The sequence below is a fragment of the Melospiza georgiana genome, chromosome 12, assembly GCF_028018845.1.
Source record: "Melospiza georgiana isolate bMelGeo1 chromosome 12, bMelGeo1.pri, whole genome shotgun sequence".
Taxonomy (NCBI): Eukaryota; Metazoa; Chordata; class Aves; order Passeriformes; family Passerellidae; genus Melospiza; species Melospiza georgiana.
The window spans coordinates 15,334,732-15,362,523 of record NC_080441.1 but is presented as its reverse complement, the minus strand read 5'-3'; the positions used below and the strand labels follow the sequence as shown (position 1 = coordinate 15,362,523).

General features: G+C 57.1%; 1 protein-coding gene across 4 annotated transcripts in view; it reads right to left on the bottom strand.

The window, feature by feature from the left end:
* NLGN3 (neuroligin 3) overlaps positions 1-27,792 on the bottom strand; it is a 40,793-nt gene that overhangs the window by 6,097 nt on the left and 6,904 nt on the right. For 2 of the 4 annotated variants that reach the window (XM_058032347.1, XM_058032346.1), the window contains exons 2-6: positions 15,054-15,786; positions 13,901-13,960; positions 7,049-7,108; positions 4,329-4,478; positions 2,548-2,733 (exon numbers count right to left, since the gene is read on the bottom strand). In XM_058032347.1, the coding sequence (XP_057888330.1) occupies positions 2,548-2,733; positions 4,329-4,478; positions 7,049-7,108; positions 13,901-13,960; positions 15,054-15,531 (934 nt within the window). In that variant the 5' untranslated portion in view covers positions 15,532-15,786. The remainder of the gene's footprint in view (positions 1-2,547; positions 2,734-4,328; positions 4,479-7,048; positions 7,109-13,900; positions 13,961-15,053; positions 15,787-27,792) is intronic. The other 2 variants (XM_058032348.1, XM_058032349.1) reach the window with 2 other exon arrangements.

Sequence of the window (27,792 nt, the reverse complement as noted above, 5' to 3'; positions counted from 1 at the left end):
TTGATGCAGTAAAAACAAACCCACCTATTCTGCAGGCTGCAACTTAGCACTGCTCCCACACCGTGCTCCAGAGCCAGCTACCCATCCCTGGGGATGTGGGTGCTCTGGTACAGGGAATTTTTGGAGGTTTTTGTATGGCTATTTGGCTTTATGGGACACTGGCTGCAGCACTGGGCACTCCCCTCCTGCCCCACAGAATTTACAGCCAGCAGCAGCTCCCCTGCCCCAGCAGTGAGTGCAGGGGGCACACCAGGGGCACTGGGGCTGCAAGGGGCAGCACAGGATGCAGCACATGCAGGGCGTAGTGGCATTAACTGCAGCATCACCTGAGAAGTGCACATACTGGCAGGACTATTTCTCATGGCTGGAAAGTCACAAGGAGGAGCAGCCCCTCCAATCCACCCTCAGCCTCTCTCCATGCTGCTCCAGCCTGGACCCCTGCAAGAGGCTGGGGCCACCTGGGCAGCCAAGCACACACACTCCTGCACTCCTGTGATGGAAGGGAGTACCCTTAGAAGCACTGAGAATGCATCACACATAGTGTTCCCTCTGCAGCCTTTCACACTCAATATGGGCAGAGAAAACACTTTTTCTTTCTGCAGGAGCTTTCAGCCTGTAAAAGACTCCCCATCATCAGCCATCAGCCCTGCTGAGGTTCTGGAGGTCTCCATTGCTGGGTGATTCCCAGGCTGTTGAGCAGGGCAGCAGCTCTTCAGCTTCGAGTGCAATTTGCTGTGTGCCTCTGAAGGGCAGACTCACACCCGTGTCTGCTGCTCACACATGTCCTTTTCTCCTCAGCACCACACTGGGGACACAGCAAGATGGCTGCACCCTCATATAAAGATCATGAGCAGGTCCCTGGCAGGCTGCTCCCCTGTGAGCCATATCCAGTTCAGGCTTTGCTCCTAGAATTTCCTTTAGGAAATTCATCAAAAACACCTCCAGTCTCACAGTTAATTTTTCTCCCCCTCAGTGCTTGATGTAAATGTCTTTGCAGGTGGTTTACATGCATTTGCTCTTATTCCAGCACAGACTTTTAGCATAAATAATTCCCTTCTTTATTTAGAGTAAACACTCTGCTATATTTACAGATATTAATCATATTACTTCCACCTGTGTTTGGCTAGGTGCAGCACTTCCAGCTCTGCCAGTCTCCCAACACAGGGCTCTCCACCCCTCCCAGGCTCAGGAGGGATGTCTGGGGTGCTCTGTCTTTCCCTCTATTCCAGTATAAATACCTTTCCTTCCCCTCTATTCCAGTATAAATACATTTCCTTCCCCTCTATTCCAGTATAAATACCTCCCCTAGCACTGAGATCCCTGTTCCCAGTGCCCTGCATGATGCCCTGCACCCCCTCCACACTGCACTAGGAACTCCTGAGCACCAGGGCAGGACCCCTCCTGCCCCTGGAAGCAACCGAGGGCTGCTGTGCTCTCTGAGGATCCCATTGCAGGGGATGGCCCAGCATCCCTGTCCTGGTGTGGGGTCCCCACCTCTCCCCATGCCAAGGGGCTGGCCCTGGGTGCAGCTTTGTGCACAGGGAGCACCCACTCCATCCCTGTCTCCCACATGCTCTGCCACTGGCCTCTTTCTGCCCTGGATGAGAAGGTTTTGCCTCCCAGTCCTGGTCCAGGCTCTCACCAGTGATCAGAAAGCAGCCCTGGCTTTGTTGGGCTGGGCAGCAGGACCTGGGTGGGCTCCCCTCCCTGGGTTAGCACCAGCAGGGCGAAGGCTGAGCAGAAGCTTAGGTGGAGGTAGGACATAAAGAAAGTTACAGGGTGGGAGCTGTAATTTGTTGAGCTGAAATCAACAGTCTTAGTTAGACTAACTTTTTGTTATTCTGCTCATTCTAATCCGCCTTGAATTCATTCGTACACCAGTCCTAAGTTAAGGAGGAGGGTAAGTGAGGAGGTTCAGGTTAGGGTGGTGGTAGGAAATGGTAGTTGGGTGGCTCATGGTAGCAGGAGGAGTAGGGCGATTTCTAAGTCGAGCAGGAGGAAGAGAATGGCTACTGGGAAGAAGCAGATTGAGCAGATCCCAGGGGGTCGAATCCGCATTCCTATGGGGACGGTTTTTCTGAGTCAGGTTTTATTTGGGCGAGTCAAAAGTTTAGTGCAGTTAGGAGGATGCTTAGGGTCAGTGATAGGGCCAGTATGAATAGGATTATGTTTATTACTCTTTTCTGGGTTTAAACCAGAATCTGCAGCTGCAGCAACCTCAGGCAGGGCTGACACCTACCCTCCGAGTGGTGGGACAGGGTGAGCAGGGTGACAGGGTGAGCAGGCTGACAGGGTGACAGGGTGACACCTACCTTCCGAGTGGTGGGACAGGGTGAGCAGGCTGACAGGACAGGGTGACAGGGTGACACCTACCCTCCAAGTGGTGGGACAGGGTGAGCAGGGTGACAGGGTGACAGGGTGACACCTACCCTCCGAGTGGTGGGACAGGGTCAGCAGGGTGACAGGGTGAGCAGGGTGGCACCTACCTTCCGAGTGGTGGGACAGGGTGAGCAGGCTGACAGGACAGGGTGACAGGGTGACACCTACCTTCCGAGTGGTGGGACAGGGTGAGCAGGCTGACGCAGGAGGCGCCGATGCCCGAGCCGAACACGGTGATGCGCAGCGGGTCCCCCCCGAAGAAGGCGATGTTCTCGCTGACCCAGCGCAGCGCCTGGATCTGGTCCAGCAGCCCGTAATTGCCCTTGGCAGCCTGGTCCCCCGTGCTCAGGAACCCTGAGGGCCAAGGGGAGCCCGGTTAAGGATGAGGAAACTGGGAAAGTCCTGGTTTCCCACCCCCTTTCCCCAGACCCAGGGCAGGGGACCCTGTGTTCTCTGGGACCCTATCCCACCATGAGAGTTTCGTGAGTTCTGAGCTGGAGCAGGGACACCACTGAGCTCCCCCCAGCCTCTGCAGAGCACAGAGAGGTGAAAGGCTGAGAGAGCAGCTGCGGACCTCGGGGAGCCTCTTTGGCCAACAACCAGCAGGGACAGGGTAAAGAGAACAAAGCTCTGTCCTACCCACACCACCACCCGAGCTAGAACAGCTCCAGACATCTCACACCAGCCCCAAGGAAAGCTCAGAAAGCATCAGTGGCTGCAGGGAGGGCTAGTGTGAGCACAGCCAGTGCTTCCCATGGACCACTGTGGTCTGGGGGAGGCTCTGTAAGTGTCAGGTGCGCTGGGCAGAGAGGAACCAACTTCAGCTTAAAACACAAAGGCTCTCAGTGGGGAAAAAGGCGAGAAATGCTTTCAATAGCACAGGAAACACCCAAGATAAGTTATCACTCTTTCGTTTGCTTTGACTTTAAGCAGGAAGCCAAAACCTGAGAGGCCCGAGGTAAAATCCAGGCAGGTAACCCCAGCACGCAGGGAGTGGCCCCAAGGGTGTGCTGGCACCTGGAGGGGGTCTGGCTGGGTGTGGTGCATCACCTCAATGGAAATGATGAAGGCACCACTTGAGTCTAATGTCATATTGTGATTCATGTGTCTTATCTTTGCACCTATCCATTTTAGGACTTTTAACATTAAAAGGTTTTGAATAGGTTAACTATCATCTTCCACATGAAACTGTGGGCTCTGGAGGCCATGAGAGGAATGTGCTGCCCCAGGTACCAGGCAGGGTGGTGGCAGGAGCCCAAGAGAGAGCATCATGCTAGGCTGGATGGCCAGGAAGAGAGCCAGCAGCCTGGCTTGGAAAGGAGCTGTCCCCAAAGCTCTACACCCCTTGTTCTCACGCTGGCAAGGGAAGTGGCAGTGGTGTTCCACACAAACCTCCTGTGTCTCAGCCCCTGGGGGTTTCTGCTGCTTCAGCCAGGGGACTGCACTGCCTTTTGACCCTCTGTCCTCATTTTGCATCTCAAGTCACCAGTGCTTTTGGACACAGCACTGCCACCCTCCCCTGCATGGCACCTGGCGCCTTCTGTGGTGCCCACTGCAGCCAGCCATGCCACCCCATGACGGGGTACCAGCAGCACAAGCGGCTGCCTGTGCCCAGGGAGGGAGAGCTGCCAGGTCCCCGGGACAGCCCGGCAGCACCCGCTGGCACCTCACCCGTCTGAGCCCTCTCAGGAGGAGATGCTGGGTAAACACATTTATTATTCATTTAACCACAAACCAATATTTGCTTTCAGTTGCGCCAGTTTGTGTACATGAGCCGGGGGGCAGCCGGTGCCAGGCCGCGGGCTGGGCTGTGCCCGTGTGCTGGGGCTGTGCCACGTGGCACTGGGCACTGCCAGGGCAGGGGCAGGGGCAGTGCCCGCAGCGCATCCCCGCCGCCCCTCCGCCGCCGTCCGGGCAGGCACCGGGGCTGTCCCTCCGCCAGCTCGTACCGAGCACTCCGACGCGGTAGTTGAGGGTGATGACGATCACGTTGCCGTAGCTGGCCAGGATGCTGCCGTCTATCATGTTCCCCGTGCCCTCCATGTAGGAGCCCCCGTGGATGTAGACCATCACCGGCTTGGCGCCGCTGTCCCGGATGTCTGCAAGGAGAGCAGGTTACACACAGCCCGCAGCCACGGCCGCAGCACCCTGCCCGACAGGCAGACCAAGGACAAGGGCAATGCCAGCTGCCAGGACCACGGAGGGGGCTTGGGAGCCAAAGGCAGAGCTCTCCTGGGGGCCACAGCATGGAGCTCCAAAGGCAAACACCACTGAACCAACCCTGCCGGCCGCTGTTGCTGCTCTGTCCCCGCACCGCTGTCCCCTCAGGGGTCTGAGCAGGTGAGGGAGGGATGCTGGCTGGACCCTGCTGCTCTTCCCTGGAGCTGGGCTGGGAGCCAGGTCAGCTCTGCTGTGGGTGGGAGCTGCAGAGTCCAGCCCCAGGATGCAGCCCCGTGTCCTGTCTTTGGCTGGACCCGAGCACTCCGTGGCTCCTGGAAGCTGGCATTGCGGAGGGGGGCAGGGATGGGGGTGTGCAGGACCTAGAGGGGGGCCACTGATGTGTGCTCCAGTGTCTCACTCTCCCACTGCCCCTTCCCATTCCCCTGGGAAGGCAGGGACCTGTCTGGTTGTAACCCCGGCACCCCAGTGCCCAGACACAGACATGGTGATGAGGCAGACAGTGGATGCACGTGTGTGTGTCAGGGAGGTGAGCATGGAGTCTGGACGAGGACAGGGCATGAGGCATGGAGTGAGGATGGGCAATGGGACCCCGAGGGCCGGGGAGGAAGGACGGTGGGAGCCTGGGGGACTGGGAGCAGCCACGCTCCCTCTCTTGACCTCTCCTGCCCAGGGGACATCCTGCCCCACTGGCTGGTGATCCCTCAGGGAGCCATGGCCACAGGGAATAACCTCCTGGAGCATGCTGCCCATGTCACACGGACAGGCAGTTGCACCCGCCCTGGAGACATGGCCAGGTCCCACATGCCTGCACTGCCCAGCCCTGTCCTGGGCTGGCCACCCAGACCCATGGACTTTGTCCTGCCTTGTGCTCACTCACACCCAGCACCTTGCCCAGGTGGGCTGGCAGTGCCTGCCTGGCCTCAGCTGCCCCAGGCAGCTGCTGCTCCCTGCCTGCCTCCCTGAGCGGTGCAGCACAGCCCTGTCCCACCAGGACTGGGACCCGTGGGGCACAGCCACACCAATGCCAGTGCCCACTGGGCTGTTTGTGCTCCCTCACACCCACTGAGCCCCTGCACATGTCCAATCCTCCCTAGCCCATTGCAGTGGGCTGCAGGCCAGGCTGACGGGTACCTGTGGCCATTGTCACCTCCAGCCGTGGCCCACAGCATGGCTAAAGGTGGCCTTCCATACAGAAAACCTCTTCCCTCCAGGAGAATGAGGCTATGCCAAACCTGAAACCTGTGCTGGCTCTTCTCCTATTGCCAGAATGTAGTCAGACAAATGCACAAACCAAGGGAGCAAAAAGTGCTTGCAGCTCCTCCAGGACAGACACTGCCTGTGTGGCACAGCTACACCAGGACAATTTTTCCCAGGACCACCTACTTGAAATGTGAGGGGCAGGAACATCAGTGCCCGTGTCTTCTCTCCATCCTGCACCCACTCCCTGACATACAAAGGGCCCTCCTCACAGCAGAATGGCAGCAATGTGCAGAGATTACCAGGAAATAAACAGCTCTGAACTGCTGCAGCACATTTTGGTGTGTGTGGATTGAGCACAGGGGAGTCCCTTAGGCTGAACGCCAGTTTACGCCCCGGTACAAGAGATCATGGGGCACAGGTTAGCTGGAGTAAACAACAGGGGTTTGGTACTGCCAAGGAAAAAGTTTTTCATCTATTTCCCAGATCCTAAATGCCATCTGCCAGGTCTTGTTCGAGCTGCCCAGGGCCTTCTGCACACCATGAGGCTTTACTGTCCTCAGCACATGAGGGCTGTACCCTGGCCAACCCTTCCTCCTACCTCCTCATCACATCTCTGCAGCCAAACACGCTGACTCCATAACCTGCAGACAAACCACCCTGTTTTACTAAAAATAGCCTATTCTGCAGCTTGCTTAGTTCTGGCATATGTCTAGAATCACATCTGCTTGAAAGGCCACTTGCTCTGTCTTGGCTGGTGCTCACTTTCACAGGGTGAGGAAGGAGAGAAGTTGACAGAAACCAAGTGGACCCTGGGTCTCCTGTGCATGGCCAGATGCCCTTTGGGTGCCAAGTGTTCAGGCTGCTGGCACAGCCACAGCAGGGCCAGGCAGGGGTGGATGGGGAGGCTGCTCAGATGCATGTCACTGACTCTGGAGGGATGAGGCTGGAGGTGGGATGTGACCTGTGGGCTCAGGGTGAAATGGGCCCAGGTGCCCGAGGGCTTCTCTCCTCCCAAGCTGCCATGCTTCCTCCCTGCCCTGGCTCCAACTGAGCAGGAGCAAACTCCTCCTAAAGCGGAAAAACCCCTTGAGCTTCCCCCCGTCAGGAGGAGGGGAAGGTGCTGGGTGCCCTGCACAGCCGGCCAGCCTGCCCCCCACCCCGCGCCGCTGCCTGGCACGGCAGACAGACACACACAGGGCTCCCTGGGGGTGGCAGCGGATGGCGGCACACGGAGCTGCTGTGCTTTGCTTTGCGTGTCATGCAGTGGCAGCCTCGAGCACAGAAATACCTTCGTCTTCATCACCGTCATTATCCGCTAAGTCCTCGCCCTGTTTCTTAGCGCTGGCTCCTAGGGACCAAACACGAGGAGACAGAACAAAAAGGAAAACGAAAAGGAAATAAAAACAAAACAACAAAAAAAAAAAAAAAAGAAAGAAAGAAAGAAGAAAAGAACACAAAAAAAAAAAAAAAAAAGAGAATTCAAAAATAGCATGATAGCAGAGACAGTGAGGCCACACCTGTGCCCCACAGCACTGCTGGCTACTCACACTGCACCTCTCCCAGAGCCAGGGCAGTGCTGGGCACGGGCAGCGCTGCCCCAGGAGTGTGCCAGGATGCTGCTTCACCCAGGCCCCTTCCCAGATCCTCCCTGGGGAGGGCTGGGGTGGAGGGAAGGCGCGAGTGGGGCTGTGACAGCATCAGCGCTGGTGGTGGATGAGTCTCTCAAAGCACTTGTTGGTCCTCCTGCACCCCAGCCTGGCCCCACCTGCTCATGCACCCTCAGCTGCAGCAAGGCTCCCTCTGCTAGCACCCAGCCCTGCTCCCAGCCCTGCTGCCCCTGGGGACAGCTGTCCTGTGCAGGGCTCACACCAAGGGCTGCCCTGCATGGCCACTGACCCCCAGGCAGGTCCCTGCCCATCACCCCCACACGTGTGTGGCTCCTTGTTGTGCCACAAACCACTGGCACCACTGCATGAGACCCCACAGCACGCAGGGATCCCTCATGACAGCTGCTCCCCTGAGCTGCCTGGCTCCATCCTGCACCAACTCCCTCCTTACAAGACATGTTCCATGTTTCACTGAGGATTTCAAAGGCACCAGTCAGCTTGACCTGACCAAGGCAGAATGCTAAACATATGAGTTTCTGTAACATCCTGAATGCCTTACAGATGTTCTGTGTCCCTTCACCACCCTGCAGAGCTGGGGCATGGGCCAGCCCAGCAGCCCCATGTGGATTGCTGCTGTGGATGGCTTGCAGTGAGCCTGGCACTCCCCACACTGCAGAGAGGTGGCCTGTGGGCTGGCAGGGAGCAGGGGTGCTGAAAAACCTGTGCCAAAACCCCACTCCTGCAAAGGACTGCATGCCTGTGTAGACACAAAGGCAAGTGGTGCCACCCCTGTGCTCTGGAGCTCTGAATCTCAGTAACAGGCTGGGTGTTCTCATCCTCTTAGAACTGCAGATCAATACCTGCGAGTCCTCTGCTCCCTAATGCCTGCTACAAAAGGTTCCCCAGGTGATGGTGACCTCTGGGGACACAGCAGGGCTTCCCCCAGGCAGGACTCACCCACACAGAGCCTGCACTGCCCAGGGACCTTCCCCTGAGACAAGGGGCTCTGACACCCTGCCAGGCACCCGGCTGACCCCAGGGTCCTGCTGCCACCACCAACAGCTCCCATTGCCCCAGCAAGGGCTTTCACAGCCCCCAGCAAAGCTCCCACCTGCAAGGGGCAGGCCTGTGGCTGCAGGGAACTACAGGACTAAATGCACAAAACTGGTCAGAAAGACAAAAGTGGGGAGCCATGCTCACTGTCAGTCTGGGAGTGGCATTCTGCAGGTGACACGGGAGGTGGATAACAGAGGTAGCAGCATGGAGTGGGACAGGATTTGAATTTACAAGGCATCTGTGATGGGGGAAGAAGAGATCTGAAATGGCTGTGAGGCAGCTCCATCAGGGTGAGAGGCTTGTAGAATGCCTTTAGCAGCCATGACCTGCTGGAGAAAGCCTGGAGGAGCAGCAACCAGAAACCTCAAAAAACCCAGCAGGCACGAAAAGTTCACAGAAGGCTGGGTCACATGAATGCTGGGAGCAGAGGCACGATGGGAGCTGCAGCAGCATCCCAACACATGAAAGAACACTGTGAGGTGGAACAACAAGTCCCTCTCAGGCAGCCCTGGGGCTACAGGAGGCAGGATGAGAAGGAAACCTTTCTGGCAGAAAGGGCAGAGAAGCACTGGAAGAGGTGGCCTGGGGAGGTGTTTAAGACCAGGTGGAACACACTGCCAGAAAGAGGTGAGGGAGAGCTGCTCCTGCCAAGGGCAGGGATGGATCAGCTGTCTCACGTGCTGTTCTGATTTTCCCCACCATGCTCCAGTCTCACCCCTTCCCCTCCTGCTTCACCACCCAGCCATCCTCTGAGCATCTCACATCCTTCTCTTTCCACCATGCCTGTCATCTCCTGCCCCAGCACCTCAGCCCCAGCATCTCCCCCTTCCTGCTGCCTCCTCCCCACACTGCCTGCCCAGCCCAGCCCAGCACAGCCCAGCCCAGCCCAGCCCAGCCACACACTTGGCTGGGCATGTGCAGCCACTCAGGCTCTTTGCAGGAGCTGCAAGCTTGACCTGCTGTGTCTTCATTAGGAAGAGCTGCAAGCCCAGAAAGCACTTAAATGACAAAGTGCTCATGCAGTATTTGCTAACCAGTGCTGTGCACCAACCTCTTGGTACTTCTAAGGGATGGGGATTTTTCTCTAATGAAGACAACAGCCAGTGATGTGATCCACACTGTGCTTCAGAGTTGAGAAGCAGACCACAGGCAGCTGGAGATAATTTTCCACTGCCAAAGGCCCTGGTGCTGTTAAAGCCCTGGGACTGGCCAGGCTGCAGCCCTCCAGCCTGGTCTCCTTCAGGGACAGAAGTCTCTGTGCAGATGAGAATGGAGGAATCAGCTATGAGGACTGGTCAGGCTGTAAAAGAGGGCAGTGGACAACATCTCTGTGACCTGAGCAACTGTCCTAGCTGAGCAGGGAGGGATCCAGCTGGAGACTGCTGCTGCAGAGCTTTGGGATGGCTGGGACAAGCCTCCAGCAACCTGAGCTTCAGGCACCTTGGAAGAGATGGCAGAAAGCAGCACTTGGAAGCTGAGCAAAGCAGGAGTGCAGTGATGCAGGCCAGGGAAGGGGAACAGCAGTGGCATGTGCGTGTGGCAGATGCAAAGCACAAGCCTCCCCCATCAGCAGGAAGGCGCCAGGGTGGTTATGGCCAACACCCACTGTTGTGACCAAGTGTGACCAAGGGGCTTTTTGCCCCTTGCTGCAGTGCTCACCTCCAGCACCACCCACCAATGCCCCTCAGCTCGTGAGAGCAATCACAGCTTCACTTCCCCCAGCCAGTAACACTCTCCACTGCTCCTGCCATGTTCAGGGACACCCAGCCCAGGAGATCTTCCTCTGCTCTAAGAAAAGCCACCACACAGAGCCCTGCAGCACCCACTCTCATGAGGATGGGTTTAAGGCTGTGGATTCACAGCTGGAAAGGGCTCATGGCTCTTCTTCTCCTTACTCATCAAAAACACCCTCCACTAACCCAGGAAGTGAATGTCTGTTGTCTGCCACTTCACTTTAAGCTGACTGCAAAGTGACATTTTCCAGGCAGATAGGAAGGATGCAGAGCTCTTATCTGAGCCACTAGGAAGATTTAAGTTCAACTTAAAAAAAAATCACTTTGCCTGAAACAGGGGCATCCATGCTGGATTTATTCTATCTTAAGTAAACCATACCAGCAGCACGGACACCAGTGCAAACAGAGATAAAGCAGGGTAAGGAGCCTCAGTTCTCAGAGCCCTCATTCTCAGCATGGTGTGGATAAGAGAAGAGCAGGAGCCTGAGATGACACCTTTGCAGTTCCAAATGTCTGTTCAGGGCACCCACAGACAGCTCCAGCACCCTCTCCTCAGTGGGATCTCCGTGGGGCACCCACTGCTGCAAAGCAGCCACGCTGCTGCAGGGAGCAGAGCCTCTGATGGCTGCAAGCACCCAAAGGGACACCTGCTGCCAGCCACAGCATCTCTGGGAGTGACAAGGGACAGGGCCAGGAACGGTGCAGCTCTTGAACCTGCTGCTGCACAACCCCACAGCTCAGCTGGGACCTGTGCCATCAGCCCTTGCTCCAGGACTGACTGCAGCACACCTCGGTGCTGCCCTGCCCCTCCCTGCCCTGACTGGTGCAGAGGAGCTCTCTCCGTCCCCGGGTGGACTCAGTAAAAGCACTGCATCTCCTCACGCTCTGCTGCCCCCGCAGCACAAACAGCGACCCTCACCTTGGCAAATCGCTCCTGCCGGGGTGGAACAGAGCCCCAGGGCGGTGGTCTGCCCACAGCCAGCCCTGCAGAGCAGCAGCTCCGAGGGGGCTGGGAAGAAGCTTCCAGCAAGGAAGCACTGCAGAATTCGTGCAGCTGGAGGGAAGCCTCAGCTGGTACTTAGGCAAGTCAGCTTCTTGGAGAGCAGCAGAGAAGCTGCCAAAGAGCTTCCTGAGCCCAGGAGCTGCTGGGAGCTCCAGCCACCCTCACACAGCACAGGAAGAGGCCGGACCTGCACATTTGTCTCTGCAATGTCACAGACTCTCCGCATCCCAGCCAGAGAGATTTGGGCATTTGCTAATGAGAACCAGGAAGAGCTGCAAAGTGCAGGGCAACAACATTTTTCCCCTCCAAAAATGACATCCACCTCCTCATGCCCTGCAGCAAGGATTGCCCAGGCTGGTGAGGAAGGGAAGGAAAAATCATCTTGGCATCTTCCACAGCCAAAAAAAGGCTGGAAGTGTTGGCAGCACAAAGCATGGGGCAGAGCTGCATTTTGCACATAGGTACTGTGCTCCCAGGGTGTGTGTCTGTGTGTCTGTGTACATGGTCTTTGGGTGGGCAGCACTATTTTTGCAGCAAAATCTGAGCCCCAAATGAGCCTCAGTGCTGTCAGCTCCCCTGGCACCATGCATGGCTAGCTGCTCTCAGAGCACTGCTGCCCTGTACTGCTACCAGAGAAGGGACCAATGTGTATGGAGGAGACTGGCATTTAGAAAATTTCCATAGAGGAAATGACTGTGGACAACTGGGCAGGGAAACAGGGATGTTTTTCTGTCCCAGAGATAAACAAGCATGACTGATAAATTCTCAGTCCTTTGTCTGTTCTGAAATACACAGAGCTTAGGGGTGGCAGAAGTCATGAAAACTCCAGGAAGGTGGGAGCTGAGGCATTTTCAGCCACCAAAATACTGTTCTGTGACAGGAGAGCTTATCACTGCTCGTCTGTGGCCTTAGAAATAGTAATCATGATTATTCCAGAATGAGTCAACGTTCAAATGTTCAACCTGAGGAAATCAGCACTGCAGGTACATTACCCTCTCCCCAAGCATTACTAACCCAGGATACACAATGAGGAGTGTGGGAGCTTCTGTGTTTCATCACAAGTGACTCAATTAATTCAAGCCAACAGCTACCAGAGCCTGGCCAGAGCTGGAGGGAAGTGCCAGTGTCTGGGCGCTTTAATTCTGGCACTGGGCATCTGCTGGTCCATGAGTCCACAGAGGCCAGTGGGGGCAAGGGGAATGTCCCCCACCAGCTCCCTGGGACGTGACCAGAGGCAACAACCGCAGACGGGCTGCAGAGGAACCCTGCCGGTGAGCAGAGCCCGCGGGGAGGGAAACCCGGGAGAGGAGCACGGCCAAGGTGCTCTGCCGTGCCTTGTACCACCCCTTGCCTGGCAGTAACCTGGAGCCCGCTCCCCTGGTGCAGGGCTGGGGGCGGCGGGGGCTGGCAGCCGGTGGGAGGGCCGGGAGAGGAAGCGCTTTGAAGTGGCTGGTGATCACTGGCACAGCCGGCTCCGGAGGCAGCGTGCACAGACTCCCTAATGCGCCAGCCCTTTCAGGGGCAGCCTTGGCACTCAGAGAGATGCCGTGTGAATAGCCAGGACAGCAACAGGAAAAGCAAAGCAAAGAAACCAAACAACAGAACTGGGGGAAACGGCTGGAAGGAAAGCGCTCCCCAAACCTCCAAGCCCAGCTGCACTGGCCCCGCCAAACCCAGGGGTGCAGGGAGACAGAGGCTGGGATGCAGGGATGCTGCTGCTGCTGCTGCTGCTGCTGCAGGACACCCAGGACAGCAGCCTGTGCTGGGCAGGAGCCCTGTACTGAGCCTTTCAGAAGAGCTTGGCTGCCTGACTGTCCACACGTTCATCTTGGGATGCACAGAGCCCTCAGCTCTCCCTGCCTGCACGGGGCTGTGTGGAGGGGTGGGTGAGGCATTGTGTCTGACACGGGGCTGAGCCAGATATCATTTCTATGTCTCTACTCCCTTGTGCATGTCACTGGTTGGGAATACAGGATCATTTAGGGGCAATGGGGGAAGGTCAGTGGAGGCAAGGCAAAGCAGACATGTCTGAACTGGAGGTGCTTGGCTCCCCGTGGGGCAGCTAGGGCTGCTGTGGGCTCAGGGAGGCTGCTGTGCCATGGGCTGGAGACCAAATCCTCACTGGCAGGACTGGCACTGGCATGGGGATGTGAGCAGTGGGGAGCAGCCTTGGCAGGCACAAGGCTCAGGGCAGAATCTGCAGCATTTACACAGCCAGGACAGGCTTTATGCTTTTAACCAGGGAGCTCTGGATGCAAAATGATCAGGGATTCAATGGGGGAAAAGCTCAGCCCAGGATGGACTGCAGTGCCCCATCACACAGGTCCTTCCCTGAGCAGGTCCCTACACCCCCCAATGGGGTAACCCAACCTGAGGGATGTATTTCAGTGCTGCCTGCCATCAGAGGCTACCCCTCATGGCCAGGGACAGGGAGGCTGTCAGTGCCAGTGGGATGAAGGCGGCAGTGCAGGCTCAGCCCAGGAGAAGCTGTTCTGAAAGGCCTGGAGCACCATGAGCATCCTCATGACCTGACCCCAGCTGGCTGGAGCATCCATGGGGCTGTTCCCAGTGGGAAGCAGGGAGTGGCAGGGGGGCTGCTTGGAGGGTCCACAGTCCGGGTGGCAGCACAGAGAGGTGCTGGAGGAGTGCTGCAGGCCGGGGGCCAGCCAGGCACCCTCTCACTCTCTCACTCTCTCTCTCTTTCCTCTCTGTGCCTCTCTGCCGGTCGGCTTGCTACATACCTCCTTTCCTACATATTTTCTTGTTGGGCTTTCGGGTGCATTCCTTGGAAATCCGTTTTACTGTAAAATGAATAAAAGACTACAAAATAACAGGAGGCTCCACTGATGGGAGTGGGCATGCAATCACAACCACGCTGCCACCCTCCCACCGCCCCCGGGACCGCGGGAGGTGGGGAGGGAGCGTCGCCATGGGAGGAAAACTCTGGGCCAGCCGTGCTGGGCGAGAAGGAAGGCACGATGCATCCCGTGGGCCCCAGAGACAGAGGAGCGGAGCCAGGCAGCCTGGGAGAAGCCACCGACCCGCCAGGCTGCTCTGCTGTGTGCAGCAGACCCACTGTGGGTCCCTTCTGGCCCGCTGAAAATCCCCGGGGGCTCCTGTTGCGGTGAGGCTGGACGGGCGTGCGGGCAGGCGCTGCCTCCTCTGCCCTCTACTTACAGTTCAGCCGGGATCCCCTACAAAGGAAAAGGTTAGACGAGGAGGCACCCAGCGCCGCTCAGCCGCACCCCAACAGGAGCGTGCCCCGTGCGTCCCCAGCACGCCAGGCTCATCGCTCTGCCGCCGGCCCACCGCGCACGGAGGAGCAGCCAAGCGATGTGTCTGCCGGTGCACCCCGACCTCCCATCCGTACCAGGGCCCAGAAAAGGGCTCTGTGGCCCCTTTCTTGCCGGAGCATCTTCCCAGGGAGAGGCAGAGAGTGTTCCTCCCAGCCGCAGCCCACGCCCACAACTAGCGCATGGACCTGGGGAGGGTGGGAAGCAGGGAGGAAGGACGAACTCGAACCAACTCAAGACAGAACCTGGCACTCGGCGCCTGTGGGGAGCACAAATCAGCTTGTCACTCTGTGGATCTGCGGTCAGAGAGTCGGATTCAGATTTAGCAATACAAGAGAGGAGGAACCCGTGACGATGCCATGGAGGTGGAGGGGTGGGACCGGGAGGCGTGGAGGAGCAGGAGCACGCGACACAGAGATGGCAGCTGAGGGCAAGAGGGCAAGCTGCGTGGCCAGAGAAAGCTTTCCACAAACAGACAGCATGCTGCGGGGTCCACAACCACATGCTTCAAACACAACACCCAGGTGAGACCAACCACTGCTGGGGAGGGGTGGAGTGACCCCCCCCTCGCTCTCCTGCGGTCACCCCAGTGGGGACTCACCATCCTCCGTGGGGATGTAGATGTTGAGGTACAGACAGTCCTCGTTGGGGTCCTGGATGTACGTGGCCACGATATCCAAATTGGAGGTAAACCAGATGGGCAGCATGATCTCGGGAACGGCGTTGTGGATGTTCTGGGGGCAGACTGGTGAGAAGTGGGTAGCGTTCCTGATGCCCGACCAGGATGGTGGTGGCTCGGGGGGCATGAATCTCTTCTCCCCGACAGGGGGAGCGGCATAAGGAACCCCCAGGTACTGGTCCACGGGCCCCAGGATCTCACTGGGCAGCGGCACGCGCACTCCTCGTAACTTCCCGTAGTGCGTGTTGACGGTGGGCGAGTAGACCTGGCCCTCCATCTGCACAACCATCGAGGCAAAGCTCAGCACCCAGAGGGTGAGACGCAGGTCCCAGCTGGCCACCAGCTCAGGCACTTGGAGAACAGGGGGGAAGAGAGGGCTTCTCCAGAGTATCAGCCACATTGTCCGGGAGAAACAGCACCAACATCCAGGCCTGAAGCTCCTGGGGCAAGGTCTCAGAGCAGCCCCATCACACCAAGGCTCTGATTTGCCCACCAGGAACGGACGGAGCAGAAGAGACGGCAGTCAGGGGTGCCCAGCCACACCTTGTGCTAGGTGAGTCGGACGCAGGGAGAGGTGGCACCAGCTCCTCACAGCCTCCCAGCTGCCTGCTGCTGCCTGCCTGCCAGCGGCCCAGCCCGGAGGTGACTGCTGATACTGTGGAGAGATGGAGGGAATTAACAGCAGACTTGCTCTGGAAGAGTTGAAGCCGTGCAGTGCAGAAGGAGCCAGGATCTCTGGCTGAGCCTCCCACCCATGGGTGCTCATTGGCTCTGCCAGCAGCCAGGCAGGTGGCTCTGGGAGCAGGCAAAAGGGGGCAGAACAAGCAGAGCATGTGCAGGCACACACACACGGTCTGCCCATGCCTGCAGAGCCTGTCCCCAGTGCTCAGGGGCTGCCCAGAGTGTGGGTGCCAAGACAAGCAGACAGTGCTGTGTCCCTCCCCATAAGGAGCTCTTTGGACACCACTGGTGCCAAGCACAGCCCCTGCACAAGATTCCCCTGGCACCTCTCCTCCCCTGGCTGAGCTGGAGCTGCCTGTGCTCCGTGCTTGGCCTTCAGCACAGCACTGCTCCCCTGTTGGGGCAGCCTACACTGGCAAACCGCACCCACACGTCCTGGCCAGGCTCTCATCTCACCCACCAGCACAGTCCCATCAGCTTCCCCCTCCACTGGGCAAAGCAGGGAGAGCCCAGGAGGACACGGGTGCTGGGCGGGCAGGAGGGGAACAGACAGAGCACTTGTGGGCATCATCTGCCTCCCTCCCAGCTGCTTGTGGGCATCTGCCCTCCTTCTCACCCTCTTGTGGGCATCTGCCCTCCCTCCTTCCCACCCACTTGTGGGCATCTGCCCTCCCTGCCACCTGTTTGTGGACATCTGCCCTTCTTCCCATCCTCTTGTGGGCACTGCCCTCCCTACCACCCGCCTGTGGGCACTGCCCTCCCTCCTTCCCACCCGCTTGTGGGCACTGCCCTCAGTCCCAGCCGCTCCGTGCCCGGCAGGCCCGGAGTCAGAGCTGCGCTCCCGGTCCCGGCCGGGCTGGCAGCACCAGGAGGAGCAGCTGTGGCAGCCCCGGGGGAAGGGAGGGCACCGCAGATGGGGAGCCGCGGATGTGTCAGCGAGCCGAGCTCCTGTGCCAGGGAGCCCTCGCTGGAGGCTCTGTGGATCCTCAGCGCTCTGCCCTTCGCCTCCCAGCACGGCCTGGCGCATTTCGGGCTTATGTAAGCGCAGTGAGCGCCCCCCGCCCGGGCTGCCCCCGCCGCCCCGCCGCTCCCGGGGGAGCCGGGCACGGGGAGCCCGCACGGCGCTCCCATCACCGCAGCATCAGCCCCGGCAGTGCCGCTCCCCGGCGGGCGGATCCGCGGCCGGGTCCCCGCGGGAAGGGTGGCTCGGGGGATGCTCACCGCTCCCGTCTCAGCCACATGTGCTCACGCTGGGAGACGCGGCGGCGGCGGTGAGTGAGTGAGGCACCTCCGCTCTGCCCCAGGGCATCCTGACATGCCCACCCGGCAGAGCTCTCCCAGGCTCAGAGGGGAGCAGAGTTGCCTAGAAATTATTGGAGCACAAAATAAGGGCTGTATGCAGATGGGAGTTTGCAGCTCTGGTGGAGGTTCAGTTGGGCAGGGATTCCACAAATAGAGAACACCTCATCCAATGAGGAAAATCCGCAGGAAAAACACCCCATCACCACCCAAAAAAAGAAACCAACCAAACCCCCCACCCCCAAATCTCCCAGACGGACAAACAGAAACCCACAAAAACCCCCATGCAAACAAAGCAAACAAAACACAACCAAAACCCCCCACAGAAGGTGTCTCAAATCTGTACTGCACATGTGCAGGCAACTCACTGCTGGTCATTAAGGGAATGGGCCCATGCTGTGCCTGCCCTCCTGATACACCCAAATATCTTGGCAGCCTCAGAAATCAGGGTAACACAGTAAACAGAAACACTCATCTCAGGAAATCATATTTACTGCATTCAGCCCACCCAAGCAGCAAGGCCTGGCAGGGCTGGGCATGCAGGCACCTCTCCAGAGCCTGCCAAGGGAATGCAGGTGATGCCAGACAAGGAGGGCACTACAACTTTGCACATCACTCCCCTTCACCCCCTCCTGCCCCACCAGGCAGCGACAGAAACTCCCCAGCAGGGGCACGACACTGCTGCGTTATCCTCCAAACAGGTGCCAAAGCCTGAGAAGTAAAAGCTGAGTCAAGGGGCAGAAAAACAGCTGAGGCACCCAGAGACCCCAGCTCAGCTCTGCCCACCCCTGCTGGAGCTGCCTCTGCAGCACAGCCTTGGCTGCCCTGCTCTGCCTGCAGCTCTGGAAGAAAACCATCATTCATCTCACATTCCCTGCTGCAATGCTCCTCCTTCAGCAGGGAGCTGACCTTGGCCTGGCAGCCCCATCCCAGGGGAGCAGGGCTGGCCTGGGACCCCCCCAGAGCTGTGCTCCCAAGCAGGGTCTCAGAGGTGCCTCAGACCCATCACTGACATTGCTGGAAGGCAAACTGCCCAGTGTAAATCTTCTGCTTAGGTTCCTTCAGGTACCACAGGTTAGGATAGAGCTAATTATTAATGACTGTCATATCTAATTTGTATGACTGGAAGCTACAGGCAGCTTCCAGTCTTTATGACAGTGCATCCAGTGCTCCCTGCAGAGCCATTTCAACTGATCTGTCATCATTTTCTGTCTGCAGGAGCACCACAGCCCTGCCAGGGGTGGCTCACCAGCTGATTTCCCAGCTCCAGAGCTTCCTCATGGCTGCAGCCACATGCTGCCATGGGCACTGCTGCTGCACCAGCTCCTCCAGGAAAGCAATTTCATGGCACCAGGGAGTGCCACCACACAGCTGCCCAGCTGGGCTGTGCACACCAGGCACAGGGCTGAATTCACAGCCCACTTTGCATCCGTGGAGCTTCCGCACGCCCACTGTAACCATCCTGTCCTGACACAATGAGGAATCTCTCTTTGCAAAGCACAGCCAAAAAACTGCTTCTTGCTACAGCTCCTCAGAATTATGCTATGATGATATTCCTCTGGGTTTTTGTTTAATCCTCATCCAGATCTGAAAAAACAAGGAAATCTGAAGACAAAAGAACCCCTAAGCTAAGATAGAATTAAATACACATTCTTAACTTAAACAAAATGATGCTACAGGACTAAAAACTGTCTCCAATTATGAGCTTTACAAATATGAGGCACAGAGGTGAGTTGCAGAAGTGATAGCCAAATATGTCCAGATATGGAGATGCACAGTCAAGGCCCAGCAGCCCTAATGTTACTCTGGAGAGCCACAAAGCCTTAACACTCAAATACAGCTCACGGTGTTTTAACATTTGTAATTCCACATTTGGTTCCATCATTTTTTAAAGACCCTTTGCCTCCATCTGCACATATCCCCACAGCACAGAATAAAGGCACCCAAACAATCTCAGTGACATGCTTCTAAGCCTTTCTATGTTAGTATTTTTTTTCAATTACAAACCCAAAAGATGATGCAAACCCTATATCTGAAATTCCCTGGGTTTCAAATGCCTGATTTGGGATAATTACAATACCCCTGTAACACATCTGATACCCTCATATTGCTGCTCTGTGCTCTGTGCTTTCTGATGTAACTTCATGTTAACATAACATTTAGGATGGGAATTTACCCTTAATTTAATGCTGACAGACTGCCATAAAAGCCCAAGCTGAATCCCTTCCACTGTGGGCTGCTGCATGTGCCTTGCATTGCTGCCTGCTGCCTCAACAGCTCTTGAGCTTCTTGCTCATCCAAAGCACGAGAAAGAACTGAGAGACCAGAGAAAGGACACTTGGTTCAGGGAAGCAATTCCCTTCACATCCCATGGGAGGTGGGAGCAAAACTTTCCCGGTTTTGCCGCCTCCAGCGCTGTCACTGCTGCCTCCAGCAGGGAAGCCAAACGTGTCCCCCGGCGAGGACGGGCTGCTGCCTGCCAGGAGCTGAGCCTGCCAACCAGAAATGAAACCAGAAATGAAACCAGGCTGGGCTGGGCGGGCTCAGCCAAACTGGGAATGCTCACACGGGCGCTCAGTGAGAAACTGGGAGCACAAAGACGCCGCAGGCATCCCAGGTCGCTGTGCCAGGCCGCGGGTGGGTGAGCAGAGGAAGTGAGGCTGCTAGCTCGTGGGGATGGTATTCATGTGCTCTGCAAAACAAATGCTCCATAGGTATTTCCACGGCCACACTGTCTGCCAGACGCTTCCTCCTCAACAAAGAGACGCTCTCCATGGAAACCTGGGCGGGTGGGATCCTCTGGAAGCCTCTCTGGCAGATGCATATTCAGGCATCTCACACCAGCCAGACAAGCCGGATCCACACCTCCCCTGGCAGGCGGCCGAGGAGCTGCCAGCAGCCAGCCTGCTCCGTGTTGGACCCTTCACGGGGCCCAGCCTCCTGCCCTGGGGCACCGAGCCCCAGCTCAGCACACTCATGCTGTGGCTCTGTGTCCCACGAGGTTCAGAGCCAGGACAGATGGAGACCTCAAAGCACCCAGCTGGCACGGATGGATGATTTCCTTCCAGCAGCCAGCAGACAGGATGTCCCATTGCAGCCTCCAGCCTTGTGCAGCTCTGCTCACCATCTGACCCCACTGTACTTTGCTGAGAGCCAGCCCATGCACCCCAGAACAAACATGTACCCAGCAAGCAGCATGAGAAACTTCTGCCTTCCTTTCTCCAGCTGAGCTCCAAACCTTTCCAGCAGCTCAGGCTGGTGCTCAGCTCTCAGGCAGCAGCACCTGCCAGACCCACCCCTCACCTGGCATCTTCTCAGCTGGGCAGTAACCCCAGCTCTCACCCGGCCCCATCCCACCACTGCAGAAAGCCACAGGAAACCCTGGGGAGCAGAGAAGCTGCAGCACAACTGGACTGATGTGCTTGTGCGGCCCCTCAAGAGCATCCCCAAGCCTGCAGGTCCCACCACAGGTTACCCTTGCAGGGCACAGGCAGAGGTTTCCAGGTCCCACAGCACTGTGGGGCACTTCCCAGGTCCATCACAGAGCTGGTGAACAGTGATAGATAGCTCACAGTTACACTGAGATGGACATGTAGGGTTTCACAAAGGTCTGCCCTGCTGCTGCTGCTGCTCTGCTTTTCCATGAATGACCTAAATGACAGAGCAGAGTACGTTTCAAAATCTGCACGTGGCACCCCAGCACTTCAGAGGCCAGGATGGGAGCTTGACATGCTCCTGACAGACTGGGAAAAGGGTTAGGAGATGATGGGCAGGACTGTAAGGCATTGGGAGGCAAAAAAACTGCACAAAGAGGCCACAGAAGAAGAGACAGCAGCAGTTCTGCCACAAGGGTCACGAGGGCTACAGGTGAGTACAAACTGAACGTGAGCCAGCATATCATTGCCACAAAAAAAGGCAACTACAGCAGGATGTGTGAAAGGCCAGCTTACACACGAAGTAATTACTCCCCTTTCAGCTCATAAAGACACACCAAGTAATTTTACTGTTGTCCAGAGAACCAGTTCATTCCCCAAAAGGTTTGGGCCAACTGAGAGAGGCCATGGGAGATCAGCAAGATCATCAAAAAGCTTTGGAGAAACGTCTGGAAGATTGGGATTAGTCTAGACAAGAAAAGTCACAGGGCACAGTTTTATAACATGCAAAGGCCACTGCAAAAAAGTTCAGAACACTCTGCCCTTTTGTGCTAGGTAGGAGACACATCCATATTGAGAAAGAAAAGTTAAGGGTACACCAGCAAAAATTAAAGCACGCCATGGCTATCTGCAAAGGGCAGATGGATGGGCCAAGTGATTCCCAGCAGCTCCCCCAGCCCAGTCTCCCACATTTCTCATTGCCCTGCTGGCAGCTCTGCCCCTGCCCTCATTCATTCAGCATTTGTCACCAGCTGGGCACACACAGCCACCCTGGCCACGAACCCTTCAGCATTCAGGCTGCAGAGCAGGGCACTCAGGAGCACCATGGAGCCCAGAGCATCCATTCTCCACTCTGCAGGGGCCTCTCCCAGAGTCCAGGGCTGCCCAGCTCACTCTCCTCCTCAGGCACATCTGCAGCCCCCATATGGAGACACCAGAGTCACCCCAACGGGACAGGAGGAAAAGTTACAGACCTCACCCTCATTTGCATCAAGATCTGTCCCTATGCCTGTCCCAGCTCCTACCCACAGCAGCACCAATATTTTAAGCTGAGCATCAGCAGCCTGGGAGACACTCCAGTGCACATCCTTTGCCCTGGGGAGAGGATGAGGCACCACGTGAGAAGTGTCAGCTCAGTTCCCCAACGCTGCGAGAACATATGTGGGACAGAAGCTCTTTGACAACTCCCAGACACATGCCAAGATCCTCGAGAGCTTCCATTCATAACAGAAGAATGTTACTCCAAATCCCTAGAAACAGACAATTTCAAGAGCCACTTCTGCCGTGGTGCCAAAGGCCTCCTGCTGCAGTATGGCTGTCACCATTGGCTCCAGAGCCTTTCATGAGTTCTCCATGAAGGAGCCAAGCCAGCCTTGGGAAGGACACCAGGGGCAAAGCAGAGCTTTCCCTTGCCCACATCTCAGCCTTTCCAGACACTCCTGGTGTTGAATGTCAGCACACTGCTCCATGCCTGGCTCCAGCAGGTGAGACAAACTGGATCACTTCCAACTCTTGTTTAGCATCAAGAGCTCCAAAAATGCAGGAGGTTTCTCGGTGTCACTGAGCTGTGACTGCTGGTGCTGCTGAAGGACAGCCTGTGAGCACTGCAGCAGGGACAGTGTTGGGGTCAGCACCCAATACTGCTGATGCAAGAAGAAGGTGACCACTGTAGAGAGCCCAAGGACAACTGTGCTGGGAAGCCTGGAGTTTTTTGGAGTGGGCTACACGCTCACCTTGAGTTAGCACAGATTTTGAATGACCTTCCCACTCACTGCTTCCCGGGAGCCTGGTGGAAAGCTGAGCAGCCAGGGCCACATGGCACAGCCCACAGCTGCTGTGTGAGCAGCAGGCTCTGCCAGGACAGGGACAGGGCAGTGGCAGCAGCCTCTCGCTGCACTGGCGGGTTCCCACACGGCTCAGGGATAGCTGCTGGCAGCAGGCTATTTATTGCCACGTTCTGCATAGAAATAATCTGGATTAGCTCACATTATGGCTTTCCTGAACCCAGCATGAAGGCACAGTGGCAGTTTTTCTCTCCCTTACCTTGCTGCTCGCAGTTTCAATGTACAAACACTCACTCACCTGCAGGGGCAGAGCTTAGGGAGAAGCACGGGTGAAGCCCTGATGGTGAGGGCAGCGCCTGGTCAGCCCAGAGGAGCCCCAGGCCCGGCAGCCCCGGGCTGTGGCACCGCTCCGTGCCGGTGAGCGGGGCCGGGCGGCGGCACCGGGGCCGTTCCCGGAGCCCCGAGCGCGGCCGGAGCCGCCCGCAGCCCCGGGAGCTGTCCCGTCAGCACCGCCCGGGCCCGGCACCGCGGAGGGGACACTCGAGGCTCCCGAGAGCTGCCCGGGGTGCGGAGGGAGTGCCGAGCTCTCCTCCCGGTGCCCAGCGACAGCACATGAGGGATCGGCTCAAAGCCGTGCCGGGGAAGGCTTGCACTGGGCCTCAGGAAGCATTTGTTCAGCCAGAGGGTGGTCAAACACGGGAACAGCCCACCTAGAGAGGTGCTCGGTGCCTCAAGCATGTCGGTGTTTAAGAGGCATTTGGACAACGCCCATAACCTCATGCTTTAATTTTGGGTCAGCCCTGAGTGGGCCAGGCAGTTGGCTGGATGATCATTGTAGGAGGCCCCCTCCAACTGATTCTATTCTATTCTATTCTATTCTATTCTATTCTATTCTATTCTGTTCTATTCTATTCTATTCTATTCTATTCTATTCTATTCCATTCCATTCCATCCCATCCCATCCCATCCCATCCCATTCCATTCCATTCCATTCCATTCCATTCCATTCCATTCCATCCCAAGCAGTGCTTCACAAATAAATATTAGGATTGCTGCACCTCTGGCTTTGTGCTGGCAGGTGGCTGACAATGCAAAAGTGCATCCACAGAGCCCTGGAATTTCCAGACGAGTACTCAGGAGTGAGCTGACAGACAATCTGCTTTCAGCAAGCCCTTGGCACCAGCACAGAGTTCATGCCAAGACAACTTGCTCACTCTCCCACACATCACAAACAAGCATCAGGCACCTACTCCAAGGCAATATAATCTCCCTCAAATCTGTGATCAACACTCCACAGCTAACAGCCCAAGTGCAAATCTCACCCAGCGAAGAGAGAGCTGACTCCAGCAGCAGCATTCCCCTCATTTCCTTCTCCAGCTTCAGGAAGCCACACACTGACATTATCCCACCTGCTCAGCACCATCCCCCTCACATCTGCCAGAGTGATGCTTCCTCTCCTAAATAATTGCCCTGGAAACTACCATGGCTAACAGGGGCCATTTTTAAAGTTAACAGGGGTCATCATGACTGAACTGTGTTAGGGAACAATTACATAAGCCCAAGGCTCTTTATCAATAAGCTTCTGAAAGTCCAAGTCCAAACACAATCATATTTCTTAGGTTAGCAAAAGCAGGTTCGAAGTCTAATAAAGAAAGGAGACTTTGGTGACCCAAAGAGACTGGCTCAGTGACACCCCCATTTCTGAAATGCCTGAAACTGAGGCAAGTATGAAACCAAGCTGCTGAGGCCATGTCCTTGCCCAAAACTCTCTCACACCCACCTCTCGGGCTCCTTCTGGGCACCCAGCCACACAAAGGACAGGCAGGAATGGGCCATGGGCAACGTGCACCAAGCTCTGTCCTACCCATAGCTGGGCTAGAACAGCTCCAGACACCTCAGACCAGCCCCAAGGAAGGCTCAGGAAGCATCAGTGGCTGCAGGCAGGGCGAGTGTGAGCACAGCCAATGCTTTCCATGGACTAGTGTGGGCTGGGGGAGGCTCTATAAATGTAAGGAGGTGGGCTGGGCAGAGAGGAACTGACTGCAGCTTAAAATACATGGACTTCCTGCAAATGTGATTAGGGAGGGTGGGCAACAAGATCCAAGAGTGTTCTGAATGGGAACAGCTTCATCTAAAATAAGTTGTCAATGTTTCATTTCTACTGACTGAAAGCAGGAAGCCAAATGCATTAATCAAGGACTGAAATCCACACAGTGGCTTTGGAGCCTCTGGTTTCAGCAGCAGAGCCAGTAAAGGACTGTTTCTTTTACCAACATCTGCCCCAGCCAACCATTTCTGCCTAACGTCACTTTTTATCAGCTCAGAAAGGTTTTGCAGGACAGAATTGTGAAACAGGTCATGGAAGCAATCTGGAATAAAGGTAATAAAACTCAGGACAAAGAACAAAGATGAAGGAAATAGCTGGAGACAAGCAGGAACTAACTTTTGCACAGAAGCTGAAACATGACATAATAAGTTTTCTAGGGAAGAGACAAGGTTACAAGTTATCTGGCAGTGTACATCTTTGTGCATGATGTGTCAGCACCACCTTGTCCTGTACCATGAAACACCAAGTCTGTGGAGCAGGATGAGTCAGTGGGGAGGGCCTGTCCTGTGCCAGGGGTGGTGTGGGCCATCCCAACAGAGTCACCCACGAGGTCACAGTGCAGGCAGCAGAGCCTCGTGTGCCCCCTCAGGGTGCAGGAAAGGTCAGGCATTGCAGCCCAGCACCAAATTGTTTCCTCGCTGCAGGCTCTTTGCCCAGGAAAGCCATCCCAGATGTTTGAGCTCATTGTCCACACCACCTCCACCTTGTTACGACAGTCCCACTGCCAGGTGGACACCAGAGAGGCTCAGCACAGACACGGGAGCCCAGAGGCTGGGATGCAGGGCTGTGCCACCCCCGAGATTCCCACAGCTGGGAGAGCTGCAGGCCCTGTCCTGTGCCAGAGGCGCCCCAGCTGAACTCCAACCCATCACCTGCTGTGTGCCCCAGCACATCCCACTGGACTCTAGAGATGCTGAGTTTTGTGATAGTGTGAGTGGCCCTGACAAAGGCCAAAGGTGATTTTCTGGCCATATTGCAAACATCCCTTTGAGCCTACTGGCACCAGCAGTGACCCAGAGCTCCATGACACTGCAGCTTGCCCGGGGGCACAGTTAGTCCCAGCTCTCTGTGGCTGGCCTGGGAGACCAGGATGATCCCCTCCTCACAGGATTGGACTCTTATCTACAACAGAGGGCTGCTCTGTGGGAAGCAGGGAGGGGGATACCCAGCCCTGGGACAGGAGATGGGGAGCAGTGACCACTGGTCCCAAAGCACAGGCAGGACAGAGCACGGGTCAGTGCAAGCTGCATCTGCCAGTGCTGCAATGCACGTTCCCTCTGCTCCCACCAGCAAGCAGCATTCACTGGAAACATCAGAAAGATCCAGATGTGGGGGCGGGAAAACGCCATTGCTGCTGGAAGCACCATGGACTCCTCCATCCTCAGCATCACCCTGCAAACTGGCCCTGGCAGGGGCCACCAGGTCCCTTTCCCTCCCAGCGAGCCCCCACAGGGCAGGGGACACCATCCAGGGTAGATGACACCATCCCGGGGCAGGGGACACCATCGCAGCACAGGGGACAGCATCCTGGGACAGGGGACACAATCACAGGGGAGGGGACAGCATCCCAAGGCAGGGGACACCATTCCAGGGCAGGGGACACCATCCTGGCACAGGGCACAGCATCCTGGGACAGGGGACACAATCGCAGGGCAGGGGACATTATCCCAAGGCAGGGGACACCATCCCAGCACAGGGGACACCATTCTGGGGCAGGGGAAAGCATCTCAACATAGGGGACACACCATGCCGGGGCAGAGGACACCATTACAGGGCAGGGGACACCATTACAGGGCAGGGGACAGCATCCTGGCACAGGGGACACCATCCTGGGACAGGGGACAGCATCCCAGCGCAGGGGACACCATCCCGGGGCAGGGGACACCATCCCGGGGCAGGGGACAGCATCGCAGCACAGGGGACACCATCCTGGGGCAGGGGACACCATCCCGGGGCAGGGGACACCATCCCAAGGCAGGGGACACCGTCCCGGGGCAGGGGACACCGTCCCGGGGCAGCAGCTGCTGGCAGCGCTCCTGCGGAGCCGGGGCCGCACGCCCGAGCCAGGATGACACAGCTGAGGGCGGCACATCCTGCAGCAGCCACCGCTGCTCCGGGCTGACGTCAGCCTCCGCAAGAGCTGGCAGGCAGGACACGCCGAGCATGCGGGCCCGACACCGCCCGGCTCCGGCACACGCCGGGCCCTGCGCTCCCACCGGCCACCATTCACCGACACATTGAGTTTCACGCTCCAGAGGAAGGCACGGGTGCTGGAGGAGCCCCCTGCCCTCTGCACACCTGCCCTGCCGCCCGCCCCACCGCGGGGCTGGGCACGGCCGGGGCTCCGGAGCGGCTCCTGGGCACGGCACCCGCGGCAGCATCGGCTCAGCAGGGCAGCCCCGGCACAAGGGACAGCCCCGTGTGCTGCTGGCACACGCGGCGTCCAAACCCGCCCATCTGCAGCTGAACCAGAGAAAAGCCCATCCCGGAGTTATTGGTTTCCCCAGAAACCCTCCAGGCTTTCCCAGGAATTCTGGAAACGCACAGATTTGGTATGGGCTCCAGCGAGCACCTAAGGAGTTTATACAGCTGTCACAGCCAGGGACCACCGCCAGCACGGGCTGTGGGCACAGCTGGCAGCACGGACAGATGTGGTGTCTGTCACCCCGGAGGGACCTCAGAGAGCCCGGGGGTAGGTGCAGCCCATGGCGCAGCCCAGGCCCACGAGAGCCTCTACCCTCCTGAAGCAGGGGAGCCTGCTCTCAACAAGGCCCTCAGCTGCTCATGTTCCCAAACCAAACCCAAAGCTGGCGTGACTAAGCAGAAGACCATGGAAGCACCCTGGACTGGAGCCTGCAGCTCCACAAAGTCCTGCTCATGCAGCCAGGGCTCACTAGAGACTGACTGTAGGTCAGGCAAGCCAGCAGCTAGAAAGGAAACCCATTCAAATTTAATCCAAAATGTATTTTCTATTTTCCCTTGTAAATTTATCCTCCCATATTTTCTATCTTCGAGCACAAAAAAGCAGAAAGCCTAAAACCTCTGGCAAAAATCCTTTAATGTGTTTTACTGCAAATACCACCTCGTGTTAAGGAATAAGCTGGACCGGAGCAAATCAGGCAGCCTGGGGATGCCCT